At 39.4% G+C, this 19,813-nt stretch overlaps 1 protein-coding gene across 1 annotated transcript in view; it reads left to right on the forward strand.

Moving 5' to 3' along the window:
* Nucleotides 1-3,157: 3,157 nt before the first annotated feature.
* LOC124873916 overlaps nt 3,158-19,813 on the forward strand; it is a 32,115-nt gene continuing 15,459 nt past the window's right edge. Inside the window, 33 exon segments of the mRNA XM_047374969.1 lie at nt 3,158-3,200; nt 3,330-3,350; nt 3,448-3,599; nt 3,724-3,975; nt 4,063-4,227; nt 4,317-4,465; nt 4,552-4,731; nt 4,763-4,942; nt 4,995-5,406; nt 5,489-5,707; nt 5,807-6,024; nt 6,116-6,213; nt 6,293-6,417; nt 6,519-6,620; nt 6,713-6,835; nt 6,927-7,113; nt 7,215-7,308; nt 7,413-7,598; nt 7,680-7,821; nt 7,910-8,126; nt 8,207-8,655; nt 8,733-8,777; nt 8,909-8,977; nt 9,083-9,289; nt 9,608-9,750; nt 9,866-10,004; nt 10,094-10,223; nt 10,785-10,968; nt 11,046-11,140; nt 11,218-11,312; nt 11,401-11,566; nt 11,695-11,856; nt 11,940-12,044. Coding sequence (XP_047230925.1) covers nt 3,158-3,200; nt 3,330-3,350; nt 3,448-3,599; nt 3,724-3,975; nt 4,063-4,227; nt 4,317-4,465; nt 4,552-4,731; nt 4,763-4,942; nt 4,995-5,406; nt 5,489-5,707; nt 5,807-6,024; nt 6,116-6,213; nt 6,293-6,417; nt 6,519-6,620; nt 6,713-6,835; nt 6,927-7,113; nt 7,215-7,308; nt 7,413-7,598; nt 7,680-7,821; nt 7,910-8,126; nt 8,207-8,655; nt 8,733-8,777; nt 8,909-8,977; nt 9,083-9,289; nt 9,608-9,750; nt 9,866-10,004; nt 10,094-10,223; nt 10,785-10,968; nt 11,046-11,140; nt 11,218-11,312; nt 11,401-11,566; nt 11,695-11,856; nt 11,940-12,044 — 5,254 coding nt within the window.

The following is a 19,813-nucleotide window of genomic DNA, read 5'->3' on the forward strand; positions in this document are numbered from 1 at the left end:
TATGAATGATTACAGTTAAATCGCAAAACAAATTTAACATTTGTGGGCCTAGTTACAACATTTTAAAGATCCATAATGAACATGGAGTGCAGCAGTCCACTTATTAGGCATGGGCCAATGGCCACTATCGAAGTATACCATGGATTTAATAAGTTAAGGTTTAAAAATACAAATAACAAATGTTCAGACATACTGCTGCTAAAATTTAAGATTGTTCTAATGAGATCCCAGGAAAATTGTTGGTGTTTCTCTTGCAGTATGGAGCATACAGCACTGTTCCTCCCCCACCTGTTGATTCACACTGCTAGTCAGCTGGCTGAAAGAATGCTTCAACACTATTCCCTTGCTTACAGAGAGGACACATATGGGTATTTAGGTAATGTTTTAAAACTTTAATACAAAACTTCAAGTTGTAGGTGGTATTGCTTTATAAACAATAGACTTGGTAAAGGGGAGTTTAAACCATACAATAAGCAAGTTTACTACTTCATTTATTATATAGTCAGTCAGTCATTTTTTACCGCTTATTCCATAGTGGGTCACGGGGGAGCTGGTGCCTATCTCCAGCAGTCTATGGGCGAGAGGTGGGGTACACCCTGGACAGGTCACCAGTCCATCACAGGGCAACACACAAACAACCATGCACACACTCATTCATACACCTAAGGGCAATTTGGAGAGACCAATTAACCTAACAGGCATGTCTTTGGACTGTGGGAGGAAGCCGGAGTACCCGGTGAGAACCCACGCATGCACGGGGAGAACATGCAAACTCTATGCAGAAAAACCCCGGGCCGGGAATCAAACACAGGTCCTTCTTGCTGCAAGGCAACAGTGCTACCAACTGCACCACCATGCAGCCCTTATTATATAGTTTTACTTCAAAATCAAAAATAATAAATAAGAAAATAGTACACATTATACAACATTCTTACATAATGAAGGTTCTTCTACCTTGAGAATCTTATACACTCCCGTGCATAGTACTTGGTTTGAGAGTTTAGGTTTCCCGCATGAACAAATGCAAATGTCATCTGAGTCAGTACTAAAAATTACAGTCCAGTATTTACTAAAGATGGCTGCTACCCTGGTTCAGATGCTACATCAAAAATAAATAAAGTAAGGATGACTGGAATCTTTGTTTAATCCAATGTGCAGATTTTGTGTGACAGCCTCCTCCTTGGTAGTTTTTTGTATTTAATACATACAGAAACCAAAATGCAATGAAATGTTTGACTATAATGTAGTGTAATTAGTGTATTTGCAGGTCACTTCATTCTTTGGATAAAAGTTTGATGCTGAGCATTTAAAAAGGAAAGATTTAAAAGCATAATCGATAATAGGTTACAAGAATAGACTCTTAAAGGCCCATCATTTTATTGAAATGAAAAACAAGCAATGGTAGGTTTGTTTTGCAGCAAAATTGAACAAAGTGATTAAAAATAACCCCTCTTTTTAGCTCTGATTATCCTTCTTTGCCCAAGAGAGAAGTGAAGTTGATTTTATTTAAACTCAAGCTCAGAAAAAGAAAACTTGATTGATTTCAGGTTTTTTTGCTGAAAAGGGGCATTGTTGTGTCGGTGATCAAGAATCTAGTCCAGTATTACTCAACCAGACTGCTATCCCCCGGTCATGTTGACCCATGACCTTTTAGAAACAGTAACACTGATTAAATACAAATTGGCCTTTGAATACCAGATATCAACATATGGACTGGTCCATATTGACTAAAAAGCTATCTCATACTTCACAGCACAGGAAAAGCTGCAAACCCCAGAAAGGGTTGGACGTCCTTCTGTTCTGACAGTTTTGTGTACAGATTCTCAGTAGGAACTACAAGATATCAATGATCTTAGAAAAAATAAAAACTTAGTGCGATGGTAAGGTTTCTGTTTTGCTAAGACAATATGAAGCTGAGTAGTTTGCAGCTCTTTACTACAAAAAGTAATTGTAGCCTTGAATCATAGTTCATCAGGATATTGTTGAAGTGAGCCACTAATTTATGAGGCTGGTCACAAATTCATCACCAATAAAAGCAACAAAATATGCAAACAATAACATCCAAGATTCAATGTAGAATCCTATGACAGACATGAGCTGTGAACTCTTGGAGCAAGCAAACAAACTCTTGAACAAGAAAAAAACACCTTAATTTAAAATAAAATAAAAGGAAACAGAATCATGGCTAATCATCTCTGATTTAGATTTTTAACACCAGAGTTTAGAAATATTTCTTAGCTGAGAAAAGCTATTTCGGAAGGCAGAATCAATCAAAGATATTGCTTAAATTCAGATATTTGGTGCTCAGGACCAAAAATTTGTGTTCATTCATGGTTCACCTTCAAATAGTTGTTTTAGAGCCACTGTTTGATATTAGCAAATCAGTTTATTAAGGATGACCACTTTAAATATTCAAAAGGCTTAACACAACAATACAACTGAAAAACATCAGCATATAAATAATAAGATACATCATAAAACTGCCTGATTTGTTGGCTAATGGGGACAATACACAAATGAATGGGGATAACTCCCAAGATACAGTCCCTGATTATGGAGGATAAGATTGTGATAGCATTGTAAGGTCAGGACATTATGACACATGACTCAATAACCAAGTCAGATGACTCTGTCTAGTATTACAGTACTGTAAAAATCTTGTTTTTGACCTAATATTCATTTTCTTTGAACAATTATAATAGTTTTTTCTTTTGTTTATGATAATTACCTCATTGGTTTAAATGTGTGTCATGTTACCCACCAATTTGACAAATAAAACATTGAATAAATGTCTAATGTATCATGATAAAATATTATTTTTGTGATTTAGGTAAGTCTGTTTTAGGATATGCAAAAACAGAATGTTCTCACGTGGCATTACCTTTCTGTTGTCTAGAAGGTAAGATAATGATAATGGTTGGGATTCTGAATAAGTTCAGACAGTTTCAGGAAATGCAAGTCAGGTTAACACAACTTTTTACATCCATGATATTTTGAATAGCATATTTACTCAGCCTTATCGACATGATCGGGGCACAGTAACACCAGCAGAAATGACAGCCAACATTTAGTTAATGTTTCATTTTGAAAAACTATGACAGCGAATCGTGACTTTAAAAGGGAAACCTTTCGTTACAGTCGTTCACATCCACCAGCCATGAAGGTGCTGTTTGTCCTGGCTCTTGCTGTGGCCCTTGTGGGTGAGTGTTGCTTTATGCACTAAAATCAACTTAGTATTGGATAAAACTGTTTAAAAGAATAGTAACACATTTTGCCACATAAGTGTTTTATTCCCTAAAAGGAGCAATTAATATTTTATTGTTTTTCAGCTGGTACCCAGGTGAGCTTTGGTAAGGTGTTTAAAATTGTTTTAAAATAAAAAAAACAGCACATTTATAATTTTCTCACAATGTGGATGAAACATGTCATCTTTGTTTTGTGTTATAGCACCAGAATTTGCGGCTGGAAAGACCTATGAGTACAAGTATGAAGGGTATCTTCTGGGTGGCCTGCCTGAGGAGGGCCTGGCAAGGGCTGGGATGAAAATCCAGAGCAAAATTTTGATTGGTGCAGCAGATCCTAACAGCTACATTATTAAGGTAAAAGGTGTATCTCAATAATAATGCATTTTCATCACAAACCCAAATCCATGCAAACATATAAACCAATATACAGAAATAGGTGATGCTCACCTTCTCCCTAATATGTTACTTTTTCTTTCAGCTTGAAGACCCCGTGATCTCGGAGTACAGTGGAATCTGGCCCAAAGAGGTTTTCCGCCCTGCCACAAAGCTTACCTCAGCCCTCTCAGCTCAGCTCTTGACACCCGTCAAGTTTGAGTACGCCAATGGGGTGATCGGTAAAGTGTACGCACCTGCAGGCATTTCCACAACTGTGCTGAATATCTTCAGGGGAGTCCTTAACATCTTTCAGATGAACATCAAGAAAACTCAGAATGTGTATAATCTGCAAGAGGTACTCAATACTTTGTTTTATTTTGTCTACTCATCAAATGGCGCAGTACCTAATGATGTAAAGTTTATTATTTTTTCTATAAATTAGACCGGAGTAAAAGGCGTGTGCAAGACACACTATGTCCTTAGTGAGGATTCCAAGGCTGACCGCCTCCACTTGACAAGAACCACAGACCTGAATCACTGCACAGATAGAATCCACATGGATTTTGGCATGGCTGGTTTTACAGACAAATGTGCAGAGTGTGTGACTGTGAGTACGATTTTCCTCTCCCTCCATACTCTCTCTTAAGAAATTTAAACTGTTGGTTTATTGATTTTCTGTGTGTTATTTCATTATAGCGGGGAAAAGTGTTTGCAGGAGCAATTTCCATAAACTATGTCATGAAGCCCTCAGCCTCTGGCACCTTGATCTTAGAGGCCACCGCTACCGAGCTCCTCCAGTACTCCCCTGTCAACATTGTGAATGGAGCTATCCAGATGGAGGCTAAGTATGTGCTTTAAATTATAGCAAAGCTAATCTCTCTGTGTCAAATGTTGGACAGTTGATTGATATGATGTTAACCTATGTTCACAGGCAGACTGTGACCTTTGTTGACATCAAGAAGACCCCATTAGAACCCATCAAAGCTGACTATATCCACCGTGGATCACTTAAGTATGAGTTTGGCACTGAACTTCTCCAGACACCAATTCAGCTGTTGAGGATCACCAACGCCGAAGCTCAGGTACCTTAGGAAATGTTTATTTACATTCTGTTTTTATTGATATGATTTTGTACTTACAAGCATCTTATTGGGATATTTACAGATTGTTGAGACTCTGAACAACCTAGTAAGCCTCAATTTGGGCGAGGCCCATGAAGATTCCCCTCTGAAGTTTATTGCGCTCATCCAGCTGCTGCGTGTGGCCAGATATGAGAGCATTGAAGCTCTTTGGAGTCAGTTCAAATCCAAAAGTGAACATAGGTATAGCCACCTGCACTTGGAAGAAAATTAAAAAGCAAACATTCAAAAATACAAATTGTACTGATGTAAAATTTTTCCCCAGACACTGGATGCTGAGCTCTATCCCTGCCATTGGTACTCATGTTGCTCTTAAGTTCATCAAGGAGAAGGTTGTTGCTGGTGAACTGACTTCTGCTGAAGCTGCTCAGGCCATCATGTCATCCACACACCTGGTGACAGCCGACATAGAGGCCATCAAGCTTCAGGAGGCAAGCCGATGTTTAAAGGCTTCATGTTTTTATTTCCCTTAGCATGGAAAAAAATAGATGTAAACCAGTTTTTATATTTCATCAATCTAGGGCCTGGCCATGACCCCTAAGATTAAAGAAAATGCTGCTTTGCGTGAGATCACCATGCTGGGATTTGGCACCATGGTTCAGAAATACTGTGTGGAGAACCCTTCATGTCCATCTGAGCTTGTCAGAGTATGTATTGTCTATACATTTCCAAAACTAGAGTTCAGTTTATACACCAGTGACTTTTATTGCTTATTTGTCAATCCTGCAGCCCATCCATGACATTGTTGTCAGTGCTGTTGAGAGACGTGACAATGATGAACTCTCCCTGGCTCTCAAAGTTCTGGGTAATGCTGGACATCCCAGCAGCTTGAAGCCAATCATGAAGCTTCTGCCTGGCTTTGGCAGCTCTGCCTCCAGTCTTGAGCACAGAGTTCATGTTGATGCTGCTCTGGCACTGAGGAAAATTGCAAAAAGAGAACCCAAGCTGGTGAGGCAAAACTTCTGACCACTCTACTTTACAACAGCTATACCTAAGGTTCATATATTTTGTCTGGATGTATTAAGAAAATGTTTACTTTTGGATTAGATTCAGGATATGGCTGTTCAGCTCTTCATGGACAGGACTCTTGACCCAGAGCTTCGCATGGTTGCTGCTATAGTGCTGTTTGATACCAAGCTGCCCCTGGGTCTGGTGATGACTCTCGCGCAGAGCCTCCTGAAAGAACCAAACCTGCAGGTTGCTAGCTTTGCCTACTCTTACATGAAGGCCTTTACCAAGACCACCACCCCGGACCATTCCACTATGTAAGAACCCTGTTTAACTATTATTTATTATTTTAAGTTATCAGTGAAGTAAGCTAGAACTTAGAATTGCTAATATTTGTTCTCTTTACAGAGCTGCTGCTTGCAATGTTGCCATTAGAATCCTGAGCCCCAAGTTTGAAAGACTGAGCTACCGCTACAGTCGAGCTTTCCATTATGACCACTATTACAGTAAGAGAATACCAAAAAAATTTAGCCCTCTCAGAGATTTCACTTACTAAGAAGTGACATAATGTTTATTGACCTGCAGATCCTTGGATGCTGGGAGCTGCTGCTAGCGCATATTATATCAATGATGTTGCAAGTGTATTGCCCAGAAACGTTATGGCAAAAGCTCGCATTTACCTGACTGGAGTGTTTGTTGATGTTCTGGAGGTATGATCATCATGTTTTAGACGTCTAAAGCTTTTCTTCAACAGCTTAATATTTCAGAACTAGCTATAATTTAAAAGGCTTTTTGGATGTTACATTTTTAGTTTGGAGCCAGATCTGAGGGAGTACAGGAGGCCCTTTTAAAAGTCCGTGACGTTCCTGAGAGCGCAAGCAGGATCACCAAGATGAAGCAAGTTCTCAAGGCTGTAGGTTTACAGGACATTTACCTACTGCAGAATCACAGAGTTCTCCATAACCATTAAAAACTATTTATTTTGCAACTTTCTTTCCATCACAGCTAACTGAGTGGAGGGCTAAGCCTTCCCGCCAGCCTCTTGGCTCTTTGTATGTGAAAGTTCTTGGGCATGAGGTCGCATTTGCGAACATTGACAAAGAAATGATTGAAAAGATAACTGAGGTGGTGTTTTACACAGATTCCTGCATGTCAGCAAAATCCGATTTACTTTTTTAAACTAAAACCTTAGTCTCATAAGGAATTTTGTTTTTAACAGTTTGCAACAGGACCTGAAATCCGCACGTATGGCAAGCAGGCCTTGGACGCCCTGATGTCGGGTTACTCTTTGAAATACTCCCAGCCAAACCTGGCCATTGAGGTTCGTTGCATCTTCCCCAGCTCTCTTGGTTTACCCATGGAGCTCAGTCTTTATACTGCTGCCGTGACAGCCGCATCCATCGAAGGTAAGTTTCAGTGTTCCAGTTTAGCAGTTTAGGGTTTAAGATCAATAATTACACTAAAAGAGACCTATTTTTGTTTTCAATTTTATAAATTGTTTCCCTAGTTCAAGCCACCATTTCACCACCACCTCCTGAGGACTTCCATCCTGTTCACCTCCTGAAATCTGATATTTCCATGAAGGCTTTAGTTGCTCCAAGGTGAACCTTCTGTAATGAATATAAACATCTAGAAAAAAATGCTTATACCAATTACCTTTTAATATTTCTCTGGTTAAAATCTTATTCATGTCTGCTCCTTGCAGCGTGTCTTTGCACACCTATGCAGTTATGGGAGTGAATAATCCTTTTATCCAGGCTACTGTGATGTCAAGAGCCAAAGTCCACACAGTTATTCCCAAAAAGATGGAGGCGAGATTTGACGTGGTCAAGGGCTACTTTAACTACAGGTTCCTGCCTGTTGAGGGTGTGAAAACAATAGCATCTGCTCGGTATGTACATTTGTCTGTCATCTGTTTTTAAATACATTTTCTTATTTGGTTTTCATGTATTTTTCCTTTTTTCTGTAAAAGTCTTGAAACAGTTGCCATTGTGAGAGATGTGGAAGACCTCGAAGCTGCCAAAATCACACCAGTTCTTCCATTTGAGCCTTTCATCAACAAGAACACCACCTCAATGCTTTCAAAGACCTTTAACTACCTCAATGGCAGCTTAGTAAGTCTGAATCAATTACCAACTTTTCCAAGTCTTTTTTTACCCAGTCCCCTATGATTTGGGTGACCCTTTTCTTATTTTTTCACAGTCAGCATCTTCTGAACTTCTTCCTCTTCAGCTACAAAGTCAAATTGTCAGCAACATGAAAATCCCCAAACCCATTATGAAGAAAATGTGTGCTACAACGTATACATATGGAATTGAGGCCTGCGTTGATATTAGGTCTCGCAATGCCACCTTCCTCAGAAACACCCCCATCTACGCTATAATTGGAAACCATTCTCTTTTGGTTAATGTCACCCCAGGCAAGTGAAAAACATGTATTGCTAACCTCAATGACTTGAAAGGGTTGAAAACCAAACTTTTACATTTATTTGAATTTTAGCTGCTGGACCATCCATCGAAAGGATTGAAATCGAGGTTCAGATTGGTGAAAAAGCAGCAGAAAAGATCATTAAAGTGGTTAACCTGAGTGAGGAGGAGGAAATACTTGAGAACAAAAACGTCCTGATGAAACTCAAGAAGATTCTTGTTCCTGGTCTGAAGAACAGGACCAAAGCTTCATCCTCTAGCTCTCGCAGCTCTCGCTCCAGTAGCTCACGTTCCAGACGTTCCTCCTCAAGCTCTTCCAAGACCTCTTCCAGTTCTTCCTCTTCGCGACCCAAAACCAAGATGTTGGATCTTGCTGATCCCCTCAACAAAACATCAAAGAGTTCCTCCAGCAGCTCCTCCAGCCAACATTTGAGCCGCAGTTCCTCCAGCAGCCGCTCATCCCTCCGGTCCAGCATTCTCTCCTCCAGCTCCAGCTCCAGCTCCTCCAGCTCCATGTCTAAGGTGAATCACCTTCACAACTTCCATTTAAATGTATATGAAAACAGGAAATTTGTTTTTTACTTGGTTTTCTATTACAGCAGGAACTGTATGAAATGAACTTCACCAGGGATCACATCCACCAGGTAAACACTAATGTAGATTGTGTTCAAATTATCCACTACTCGTGCTAACTAAAGTTGATCATTCATATGATGTAAAATCAGCCAAATCTGAATCTTTCTGAGCTGGATAAATGTGATGTTTCTCTTTGCAGCATTCCCTCTCAACAGAGCGTCTAAAGAGCAAGAGCAGTGCTAGCAGCTTTGAATACATCTACAACAAGGCAAGTTATCAAATCACCCTGTGTAGTCCCGTGCCTCCACATACAACAAAAAGAAAAGAAAAGAAGAGCAGAAACACAATCTATATGTCTTCTTTGTCCTTGCAGGCCAAATACCTGTCTAACACCGTCAGCCCAGCAGTTACAGTCCTTGTCCGTGCCATCAGAACTGACCACAAGAACCAGGGATATCAGATCACTGCTTACTATGACAGACTTACTGCCAGAGTGCAGATTATTGTCACCAACCTCAATGAAAATGACAACTGGAGAATCTGTGCTGACAGCATGATGCTCAGCTACCACAAAATGATGGTACTTTTTTATGTCTTATTTTGTTATTTAAAGCTTAAAATACTCATCAGGAAACTTGAGTGTTTTAGCAGGTAGATTTTGGCTTTTCCTCCAGTTCTCCTCACCAGTACTTATAATTATGATATTTTTGGAAACCGTGCTTTTTTAATAGTTTCCCAAAAAAAGCTACTACGTTCAGTTTTGTTTTATGCAAATGGCGCTTTAGGTTTAATTGTTTGCACCTCTGCCAATATGCTGGATAGTGGGTACTATGTGATGCTAGTGTGAAGAGGAAAATGCTTTAATGTTTGACATTTAGAAGATTAAATACTTACTCAGACTCGAGTTACCTGGGGAATTGAATGCAAGCAGTACAACACATCGATCACAGCTGAAACTGGTCGCGTTGAGAAGGAGCCCGCAGTCCGTGTGAAGCTAACCTGGGAGAGACTCCCTAATTACCTGAAGAAATATGCAAGCAGGTAACATCACAAAGGAAGGAAGTCATCCTACATCCATCACCCTTTTGAGTGTCAATAATTAATTTGACTGGTATATAAAAGTTTTAGAGGGATTTTTATTTTCTTGCCTATTTAGAGTCTCTAATTACCTTACCCGCATCGTTGAGGACAATGGAGTGAACAGAACAAAGGTCGCCAATGACCCCAAAGAGATCAAACTGACTGTAGCTGTTGCCAACGAGACAAGCCTGAATGTCACCATGAAGACACCGAAGGTGCAGCAATGTAACATCTTTTAATGCACACAGACACCATATTTGCATTGGATGTGCTTCACAGATCATTTTGTCTGTTGGAAATGCAGAACAGATTTTACAAACTGGGATGGACTCTTCCCTTTTACCTGCCAGTTAACAACACTGCTGCTGAGCTGCAGGCATACCAGAACAGCTGGACAGAGCAGGTCACCTACGTGCTCACCAAGTCTAATGCAGGTGAAAAACCCTCACAAATCAATGACATACATTTGCAAATACATGAATATGTAATCAGCATAGACAGGTTGATGGTAATGGGGTATACAAAGACTCTAAAAAAGTGCCTTTTTCAAAATCTGATTTTTTTTACCATACTGATGCAAGTCCTTATATTGAAATAGCACAGTATGCACCAGAGGGACCTGGATTTTCTTCAGCTGTATGAACCATAGAGTACCATGGAGTCTGTTGCTGTACACTGGTGGTCAGCTTGCTGAAAGAAGGCTGCTAGATTTTTTTTTATACTCACAGAAACTACCAGTTCATGCTTTTTGGAAATGTTTCCAGTTAAAAAAAAGTCCTAGTGTGAAAAAATAAATCTATCACAGTTTGAAAACTACAGTTGCCAAGCTGCAATTTGGTTTGCAAGCAATTTGATTATGTTATAAATTTCAGTTTTAAAAGTTTGTGTAAATACATTGATACTGTAAAAAACATCATTCGATAATCTCCGACTGGACCGTGCCTAATTCAGGCCGCTCTTTAAAAGGCTATATTATGTATATTTTTCCGTTTCAGCTGAGTGTTCCATGGTTAAGGACACAGTGGTCACATTCAACAACAAGAAGTATAAAACAGAGATGCCCCACTCTTGCCATCAGGTCTTGGCTCAAGATTGCACATCTGAAATGAAATTCATAGTTCTTCTAAAGAGGGATCAAACAACTGAACAGAATGAGATCAGTATCAAGATTGAAATTATGTAGGTAATAACAGTATTAACATACATAAAGTATCTTTGCAACATGACCGAAAAGTGCTTAAATCTTTTTTCAACAGTGATGTTGACATGTATCTCAAGGACAATGCTGTTGTGGTGAAGGTTAACGGAGTAGAAATGTCTCTCAACAACCTGCCTTATCAGCATCCAACAGGTAGGATGATGTATTATATTGAGACACACACATCAACCATTCATTTGAAATGTTTCAAATGTTTATATTTACAACAGCCGACATACAGATCAGAGAGAGAGAAGATGGTGTCTCTCTGCACGCTCCCAGCCATGGGCTTCAAGAGGTCTTCTTCAGCTTAAATAAAGTGCAGGTGATGAAACAGATCTAAAACTTAGATATTCATTGAATGCCTTGCATATGACAATTTAATGGTGACTCCAATACTTTCTTTCTCTTAGGTTAAAGTGGTGGACTGGATGAGAGGCCAGACTTGTGGACTCTGTGGAAAGGCCGACGGTGAAGTCAGACAGGAGTACAGCACTCCGAACGAACGGGTGTCCAGGAATGCAACCAGCTTCGCTCATTCCTGGGTTCTGTCTGCAAAGAGCTGCCGTGATACCTCTGGTAAAACTTGTTCAGATTAAAAAAATGTAACCTTTATTCAAAAGAATTCAAACAACGATAGCAAATCCAGAAAAAAAAGTCCAGCCACAGTACAAAATGGAATATGTTGGTCAAATCCTGTTTTCCAGAGTGTTACATGCAGCTTGACTCGGTGAAGCTGGATAAGCATATCAGCCTGGAAGGAGAGGTATCTAAATGCTACACTGTTGAACCTGTGCTGCGCTGCCTACCTGGCTGCCTGCCAGTGAGAACCACCTCTGTCACTGTCGGCTACCACTGCGTGCCTCTGGGTGAGCAGCTAACAAGAATTTACACCACAGTCAAAGAACACAATTATTACACCTCTTTCTTAACCTTCCTCTCACTGTTGCAGATTCAAACCTAAATCGCTCCGATGGTCTCAGCAGCATCTACGAGAAGAGTATTGACGTGAGTGAGACTGCGGAGTCCCACCTGGCCTGTCGCTGCACTCCTCAGTGTACCTAATTGTTTTGCTTTCTGACATTCGTTCTGTTTTTGTGTTTTATCAATGCTTATACACTTAATAAAGAAGCAATTAAAATGTACCCTGTAGTGAACTTTATTAACACAAAGTAAGAAATGTATTCATTTTTGAAACTCTATCATCCAGTGCACTCTTAATAATAATAATAATAATAATAACAATAATAATAAGATGAAGAAGAACTCTAAGTCACATAGTTTTCTAAAATAAACATATTTCATAAAAATACAATTCAATTCAATTCAGTTTATTTATATAGCGCCAATTCACAACACATGTTGTCCTCCAGCAGCCTAAGCCTATAGCAGCATAACTACAGAGATAGCTCAGGATAACCTAAGCCACTCTAACTATAAGCTTTATCAAAAAGGAAAGTTTTAAGCCTAGCCTTAAAAGCAGACAGGGTGTCTGCCTCACGGACTAAAACTGGCAGCTGGTTCCACAGGAGAAGAGCCTGATAACTAAAGGATCTGCCTCCCATTCTACTTCTAGAGAATCTAGGAACCACCAGTAAACCTGCTGTCTGAGAATGAAGTGCTCTGTTAGGAACATATGGACCAATCAGATCTCTGATGTATGATGGAGCTTGATCATTAAGGGCTTTATATGTGAGGAGGAGAATTTTAAATTCTATTTTGGATTTAACAGGGAGCCAATGAAGGGAAGCTAAAGTAGGGGATATATGATCTCTCTTTTTAAATTTCATCAGAACTCTTGCTGCAGCATTTTGAATCCGTTGAAGACTTTTAACTGCATTTTGTGGACATCCTGATAGTAAAGAATTACAATAGTCCAGCCTTGAAGTAACAAATGCATGGACTAGTTTTTCAGCGTCACTCCTGGACATAGCTCCTGGATATTTCTAATTTTGGCAATGTTTTGGAGGTGAAAGAAGGAAATCCTAGAAACCTGTTTAATATGGGATTTAAATGACATGTCCTGGTCAAAAATAACACCAAGGTTTTTACTTTATTACCAGAGGTCAATTTAATGACATCCAGGTTAAGTGATTGACTAAGCAGTTTCTTTTTTAAAGACTCCGTTCCAAAGACGACAACTTCTGTCTTGTCTGTATTTAGAAGCAGAAAATGTAAAGTCATCCAAGTTTTTATGTCTTCAAGACATGCTTGTACTCTATCTAACTGGTTGGGCTAATCAGGATTTATGGATAAGTAAAGCTGAGTATCATCAGCGTAACAGTGAAAATTTATCCTATGCTGCCTGATACTTTTACCTATTGGAAGCATATATATAGTAAAGAGAATTGGCCCAAGTACTGAACCCTGTGGTACTCCACAATTAATCCTGGAGTTTAAAGATGATTTATCATTTACATGAACAAACTGGAATCTGTCAGACAGATAAGAGCGCTGTTCCCCTAATCCCTACAGCATATTCCAGCCTTTCTAAGAGAATATTATGGTCCGACTGTATCAAATGCAGCACTGAGATCTAACAGAACCAGAACAGACACAAGTCCATTATCTGAGGCCATAAGAATATCATTAGTGACTTTTAGCAGAGCTGTTTCAGTGCTATGATGAGCTCTGAAGCCTGACTGAAACTCTTCAAACAAGTCATTGCTGTGTAAATGCTCACACATTTGATTAGCAACTATTTTCTCAAGAATTTTAGATAAGAATGGAAGATTGGATATAGGTCTGTAATTTTTCAAGTCATCTCAATCAAGCGAAGGTTTCTTAAGCAAAGGTTTAATTACAGCTACCTTAAAAGCCTGTGGTACATATCCATTTACTAAGGATAAAGTAACCATATCTAAAATGGGGATGGTAATCACAGGGAACACTTAATTAAATAATCTGGTTTGGATTGGGTCTAACATACAAGTTGAAGGTTTAGATGAAGCTAATATTTCTGATAACTCAGGAAGCTCCACAGGATCAAAACAGTCCAAACACAGATCAGGTTCTACACTTACTTCCAATGTTGTCTCACTTGCTAAGGATGAAGTAATCATCTTCGGGAGCATGTCAAAGATTTTATGTTTAATAGAATCAATTTTATTTAAGAAGAATCCCATAAAGTCATGACTGCTGAGAGCTAAGGGAATGGATGGCTCAAAATAGCTATGACTCTGTGTTTAGCAAGTTTAGCAACTGTACTAAAGAGAAACCTAGGATTATTATTGTTCTCTTCTATTAATGATGAGAAATAAGCTGTTCTGACTTGGCGAAGTTTCTTTTTATACCACAGTAGGCTATTTTTCCAGTAGGAATCCTCTAGGCGTGTAGAGCGACATTTTCTCTCCAATTTTCTAACATTGTGCTTTAAAGTACGCAGCTCTGAATTAAACCAGGGAGCTAGCCTCCTATGAATAATTACCTTCTTTTTCAAGGGGGCTGCATTGTCTAATGCAGCACGCAATGATGAAGTAACACTATCAACAAGAAAAACAATTTGTGAAGGGGAAGAAACAAAATTATTGCCCTCCACTGTGTTTTTCTGTGATAATGAGGAAATTAAAAGTGGAACAGATTCTTTAAAGGTTGTTACAGCATTTTCTGATAATGATCTACTATAATGAAATTTTCTTTCAGGTGTGGAGTACTCGGTTAAATTAAACTCAAAGGTTATTTAAAAAATGGTCAGACAGGACAGGGTTATGAGAAAATATTGTTATGTCTTTACACTCAATGCCATATGTCAGCACAAGGTCCAGAGAATGAAGACAAAGTTGGGTAGGTTTGTTAATGTTTTGAGCAACGCCAATTGAGTCTAAGATAGCATTAAAGGCTATATTTAGGCTATCACTTTCAGTGTCAACATGAATGTTAAAATCCCCCACTATAATAACTTTATCTGTATTTAACACTAAATCAGAAAAAAGGTCTTTGACCTGTGGGCTGGGATCTAGGACTATGCTTTCTACGTACTGTCACCCAGCCGGCCTGAGGCCCCGGCTGCACAGGCTCTGCTGGAGGACTGCTACGGGGAGCTACCCTCGGTGGCTAAGGGGCCTCGGCTATCTGCTGGTTTTTCAACAACGCGGAACCGGGCCTCCAATTCCAACACCCTGGCCTCCAAAGCTACAAAAATGCTATATGTATTACACGTACCATTATCACTAAAGGAGGCAGAGGAGTAACTGAACATCTGACACAGAGAGCAGGAGAGAGGAGGAGACTCAGAGAGAGAAGCAGCAGAACGGGTAGCCATGGTAGAGTTAAAGTTAACGCTAAACTAGCAACCCCTTACCACTACTAGAAAAAATCGTGCAAGACACGGAGAGTCCCCAAACGTTAAATGCAGCAACAGAAAGTATGTGTTTTAACGTGCTTACCTATTAGAACAAGTAAGATATATCACAGTAGAGAGAAATCAGATCAAACGGGAGAGCCTTCATACACCAAACAATCCACCGAGTGCAACAGCGAAAACAGGAAGTGACGAATACGCCTTACCACACCTTCAGCAAAACTGATGTAAACTAGGCCCTGTCCCAATACTCGCACTTCCACCCTTGTGTCCCTGAATTGCGCATTCCAGTTGATAAATAACGTTAAACAATCTGAAATTTAAAAAATGATAGACCGACATACAATTGAATATTTAAGACTACAGGTCCTTCTCAAAATATTTGCATATTGTGATAAAGTTCATTATTTTCCATAATGTCATGATGAAAATTTAACATTCATATATTTTAGATTCATTGCACACTAACTGAAATATTTCAGGTCTTTTATTGTCTTAATACGGATGATTTTGGCATACAGCTCATGAAAACCCAAAATTCCTATCTCACAAAATTAGCATATTTCATCCGACCAATAAAAGAAAAGTGTTTTTAATACAAAAAACGTCAACCTTCAAATAATCATGTACAGTTGTGCACTCAATACTTGGTCGGGAATCCTTTGGCAGAAATGACTGCTTCAATGCGGCGTGGCATGGAGGCAATCAGCCTGTGGCACTGCTGAGGTCTTATGGAGGCCCAGGATGCTTCGATAGCGGCCTTTAGCTCATCCAGAGTGTTGGGTCTTGAGTCTCTCAACGTTCTCTTCACAATATCCCACAGATTCTCTATGGGGTTCAGGTCAGGAGAGTTGGCAGGCCAATTGAGCACAGTGATACCATGGTCAGTAAACCATTTACCAGTGGTTTTTGGCACTGTGAGCAGGTGCCAGGTCGTGCTGAAAAATGAAATCTTCATCTCCATAAAGCTTTTCAGCAGATGGAAGCATGAAGTGCTCCAAAATCTCCTGATAGCTAGCTGCATTGACCCTGCCCTTGATAAAACACAGTGGACCAACACCAGCAGCTGACACGGCACCCCAGACCATCACTGACTGTGGGTACTTGACACTGGACTTCTGGCATTTTGGCATTTCCTTCTCCCCAGTCTTCCTCCAGACTCTGGCACCTTGATTTCTGAATGACATGCAGAATTTGCTTTCATCCGAAAAAAGTACTTTGGACCACTGAGCAACAGTCCAGTGCTGCTTCCCTGTAGCCCAGGTTTGGGGAATGTGGCACCTGTAGCCCATTTCCTGCACACGCCTGTGCACGGTGGCTCTGGATGTTTCTACTCCAGACTCAGTCCACTGCTTCCGCAGGTCCCACAAGGTCTGGAATCGGCCCTTCTCCACAATCTTCCTCAGGGTCCGGTCACCTCTTCTCGTTGTGCAGCGTTTTCTGCCACACCTTTTCCTTCCCACAGACTTCCCACTGAGGTGCCTTGATACAGCACTCTGGGAACAGCCTATTCGTTCAGAAATTTCTTTCTGTGTCTTACCCTCTTGCTTGAGGGTGTCAATAGTGGCCTTCTGGACAGCAGTCAGGTCGGCAGTCTTACCCATGATTGGGGTTTTGAGTGATGAATCAGGCTGGGAGTTTTAAAGGCCTCAGGAATCTTTTGCAGGTGTTTAGAGTTAACTTGTTGATTCAGATGATTAGGTTCATAGCTCGTTTAGAGACCCTTTTAATGATATGCTAATTTTGTGAGATAGGAATTTTGGGTTTTCATGAGCTGTATGCCAAAATCATCCGTATTAAGACAATAAAAGACCTGAAATATTTCAGTTAGAGTGCAATGAATCTAAAATATATGAATGTTAAATTTTCATCATGACATTATGGAAAATAATGAACTTTATCACAATATGCTAATATTTTGAGAAGGACCTGTATTATTGCACAAGAAATTAACGCACAGTAAAAAACAAAAAATGGTCCCAGTGAATACTGACCAAAATTCCCCCCATAATAAGGCTCTATGCAGAATCTTGAGCAACAAATCTGTTGAGATTTCATAAAAAGCCTGCCTAACATTATTAACTAGATGATGAATCCCTGCTCAAGGTGACTGAGCTCAGGACGAACGTACTGGGTTTTACTTTGCTAGTTTTTGGAGTAAAACCTTTAATGTCATACAATAGTATGCCTCATATTACCTTAGATGTGAAATCTTAACAACATTGATATTTTAAATATATTTTATTGAAAGTGGAAATGAAAATTATTCTCTGGGATTTGCTAGGGTTTAATGCATAACAGTTTAAAACCATTAAGAGGGTTTAATTTAGTCAGTCTTAGCAGTCCCAGGTCAGCTGGAGAGTTGTCAACATGTCAAACGAGTAGGAGGTAGGCAGTTTTGTGGGTCCTGAATACTGAATTAAATTTCCACCGTCATCCCACCTGCAACATGATGTGGAAATAAAGACCACCTGAGGGCATTTTTTCTGATGTAAATGTATCTTTTGCTGCCTGCTCCTCTCCCTCAGATACATTTTTTATCAGAGGGCTGCATTTTTTGTTTCTTCCCATGTATTTCTGCTCTGACACATTCTCTTTCAAATCACTGTCTCCTTCCTTCACACAGGAGATCAGATCCTGGTCCTCCTGGCCAGCAAACTTTACTTCCTAACTCACTGAAATAGCCGCCTAAGTGTCTTTATAGTCTTATGACTCATAGGGTCATAGGTGAACCGCCAAGGAGTCATGAATTGCGGGTGGAGGTGTTTGTGGAGGCCCCCCCATACTGTGCATATTAGACACTGGTGTCCGAGGAGGCCCTGATACAGACATTAGGTCTGCCCCTGCAACAGAATAATCTGGTTGGGAGTGTGTGTGTGCCATATACAGTTGCTGTCAAATGCAGTTTTACTTTTCCACTGTTTCAAGATCCCCCACCATGACCTTTAAAGACTAATAGGTGTCTGGCTGAGCAGAAACTGGATCAGATCTGATGAGAACACAGATAGAATCCCTAAAAACATAATTTCCCTTGGTTTGGCCCACAAATCCATTTTAATAGATGCAGGTTAAACTTGACCCACAGCAGCCTCACTGCACAAAGATTTGTAGCAACTACGGATGGTGGAAATGGACTTAAAGTTTCATCATGATATTTTGTGGTACTTTTGTGATAACGATAAGGTGTGATTGCATGTCACAACAATCATAGCACCACAAATACAAATACTTCTCTTGAGAAACATACCCATTTTGAAAAAGGCTTCTTCATGACACCAGTTACATAAAGAAGTGTGATTTTCATCCCTAAACTGCACAAATTAAGAAAATAGTAAAAGTAGCAATTCTGACAATACAGCCAGTTTCTGGAGTGTTCAAACATCATTAATTGGAATTTATTGTTGTCACGATAATTACAGAATTCTTTTAAGAAATTGTTCACAATAAACGATACGATAAATGCCGACCCTTAGTAGCAACTGTACAAAATCATACTGTTTTTAAAATAGCTTAATTTTTGCATATTTTTTGTAACTCAAGGAAAAGTTATTAAAGTTAAGGTCAAAACTAATTACATTTAAGGTATTTTTAATGTTGTCAAATGTCAAACGTGTCAAATTTGACCCAAACAAGATGTGATGGGTAAACCAATTATATTTCATTCAAAGCATTAACAATCAATATAATCAAATAATTAAAAAAATAACAGGTATAAATATCCAGAGCATTCTTCTTTAACATATTTGAACTATTACAAATTCACACCATAATCTTTATCATATTTTGGCTTTTAATTTGCTAAATCTTGACGTGGAGGAAAATCTTGGTCACTAACAAGTGTTAAAAGATGTGACTTCTCTCACAACTTTCTGTCTGAGTTTTTTTCCTTTCTACTCTAAATTGATTAGCTTTATCAAGATGATGTCATTGCAGATCATGCCTTCAAGTCATGAACGTTGAGCTTACTTTGTAATTCTGGACAACACAAACATCAAAGGTTATCTCCATGGGCCAGAACAACCTGTTCCTCTAACGACCAACCTCAGCATGAATTTCTTTCCAAAGAACACAACATACCACACATTTGCAGACAATATTTTTTCAGCTACTTTGTGACTGTGAAAGTATGCATGTGTCACATCCACAGAGCTGTGTGGAGGTTGTTTAGGTGTTTTCTCTTCCTCCTTCTCCTCAGGGTGTGACCCACAGGCACTGCAGCTGCAGCTCGTCATTTTAATTTTGGATGGTTTCTCATTAAGATAATTGTTTTGCTTCTCATCGATATGGAATTATGACAAAACATTCCTATTTAAAAATTCTTCCCTGCAGAAAAGATAAAGTGTATTCATTTTCGGAAAAGCATAGTATTTTCCAGGCCTGCCTATGCAAATCCTGATTTTTATGCATCATATACATGGATGATTTACTGTAACTCAGAACCTGATGAAACATATTCCATCTACTGCATTTCATTGTGAAGTAGGATGTTGAAGGTGAAGAGGAAATAGTTTTCAAGCAGAAATGGA

The sequence above is a fragment of the Girardinichthys multiradiatus genome, chromosome 9, assembly GCF_021462225.1.
Source record: "Girardinichthys multiradiatus isolate DD_20200921_A chromosome 9, DD_fGirMul_XY1, whole genome shotgun sequence".
NCBI lineage: Eukaryota > Metazoa > Chordata > Actinopteri > Cyprinodontiformes > Goodeidae > Girardinichthys > Girardinichthys multiradiatus.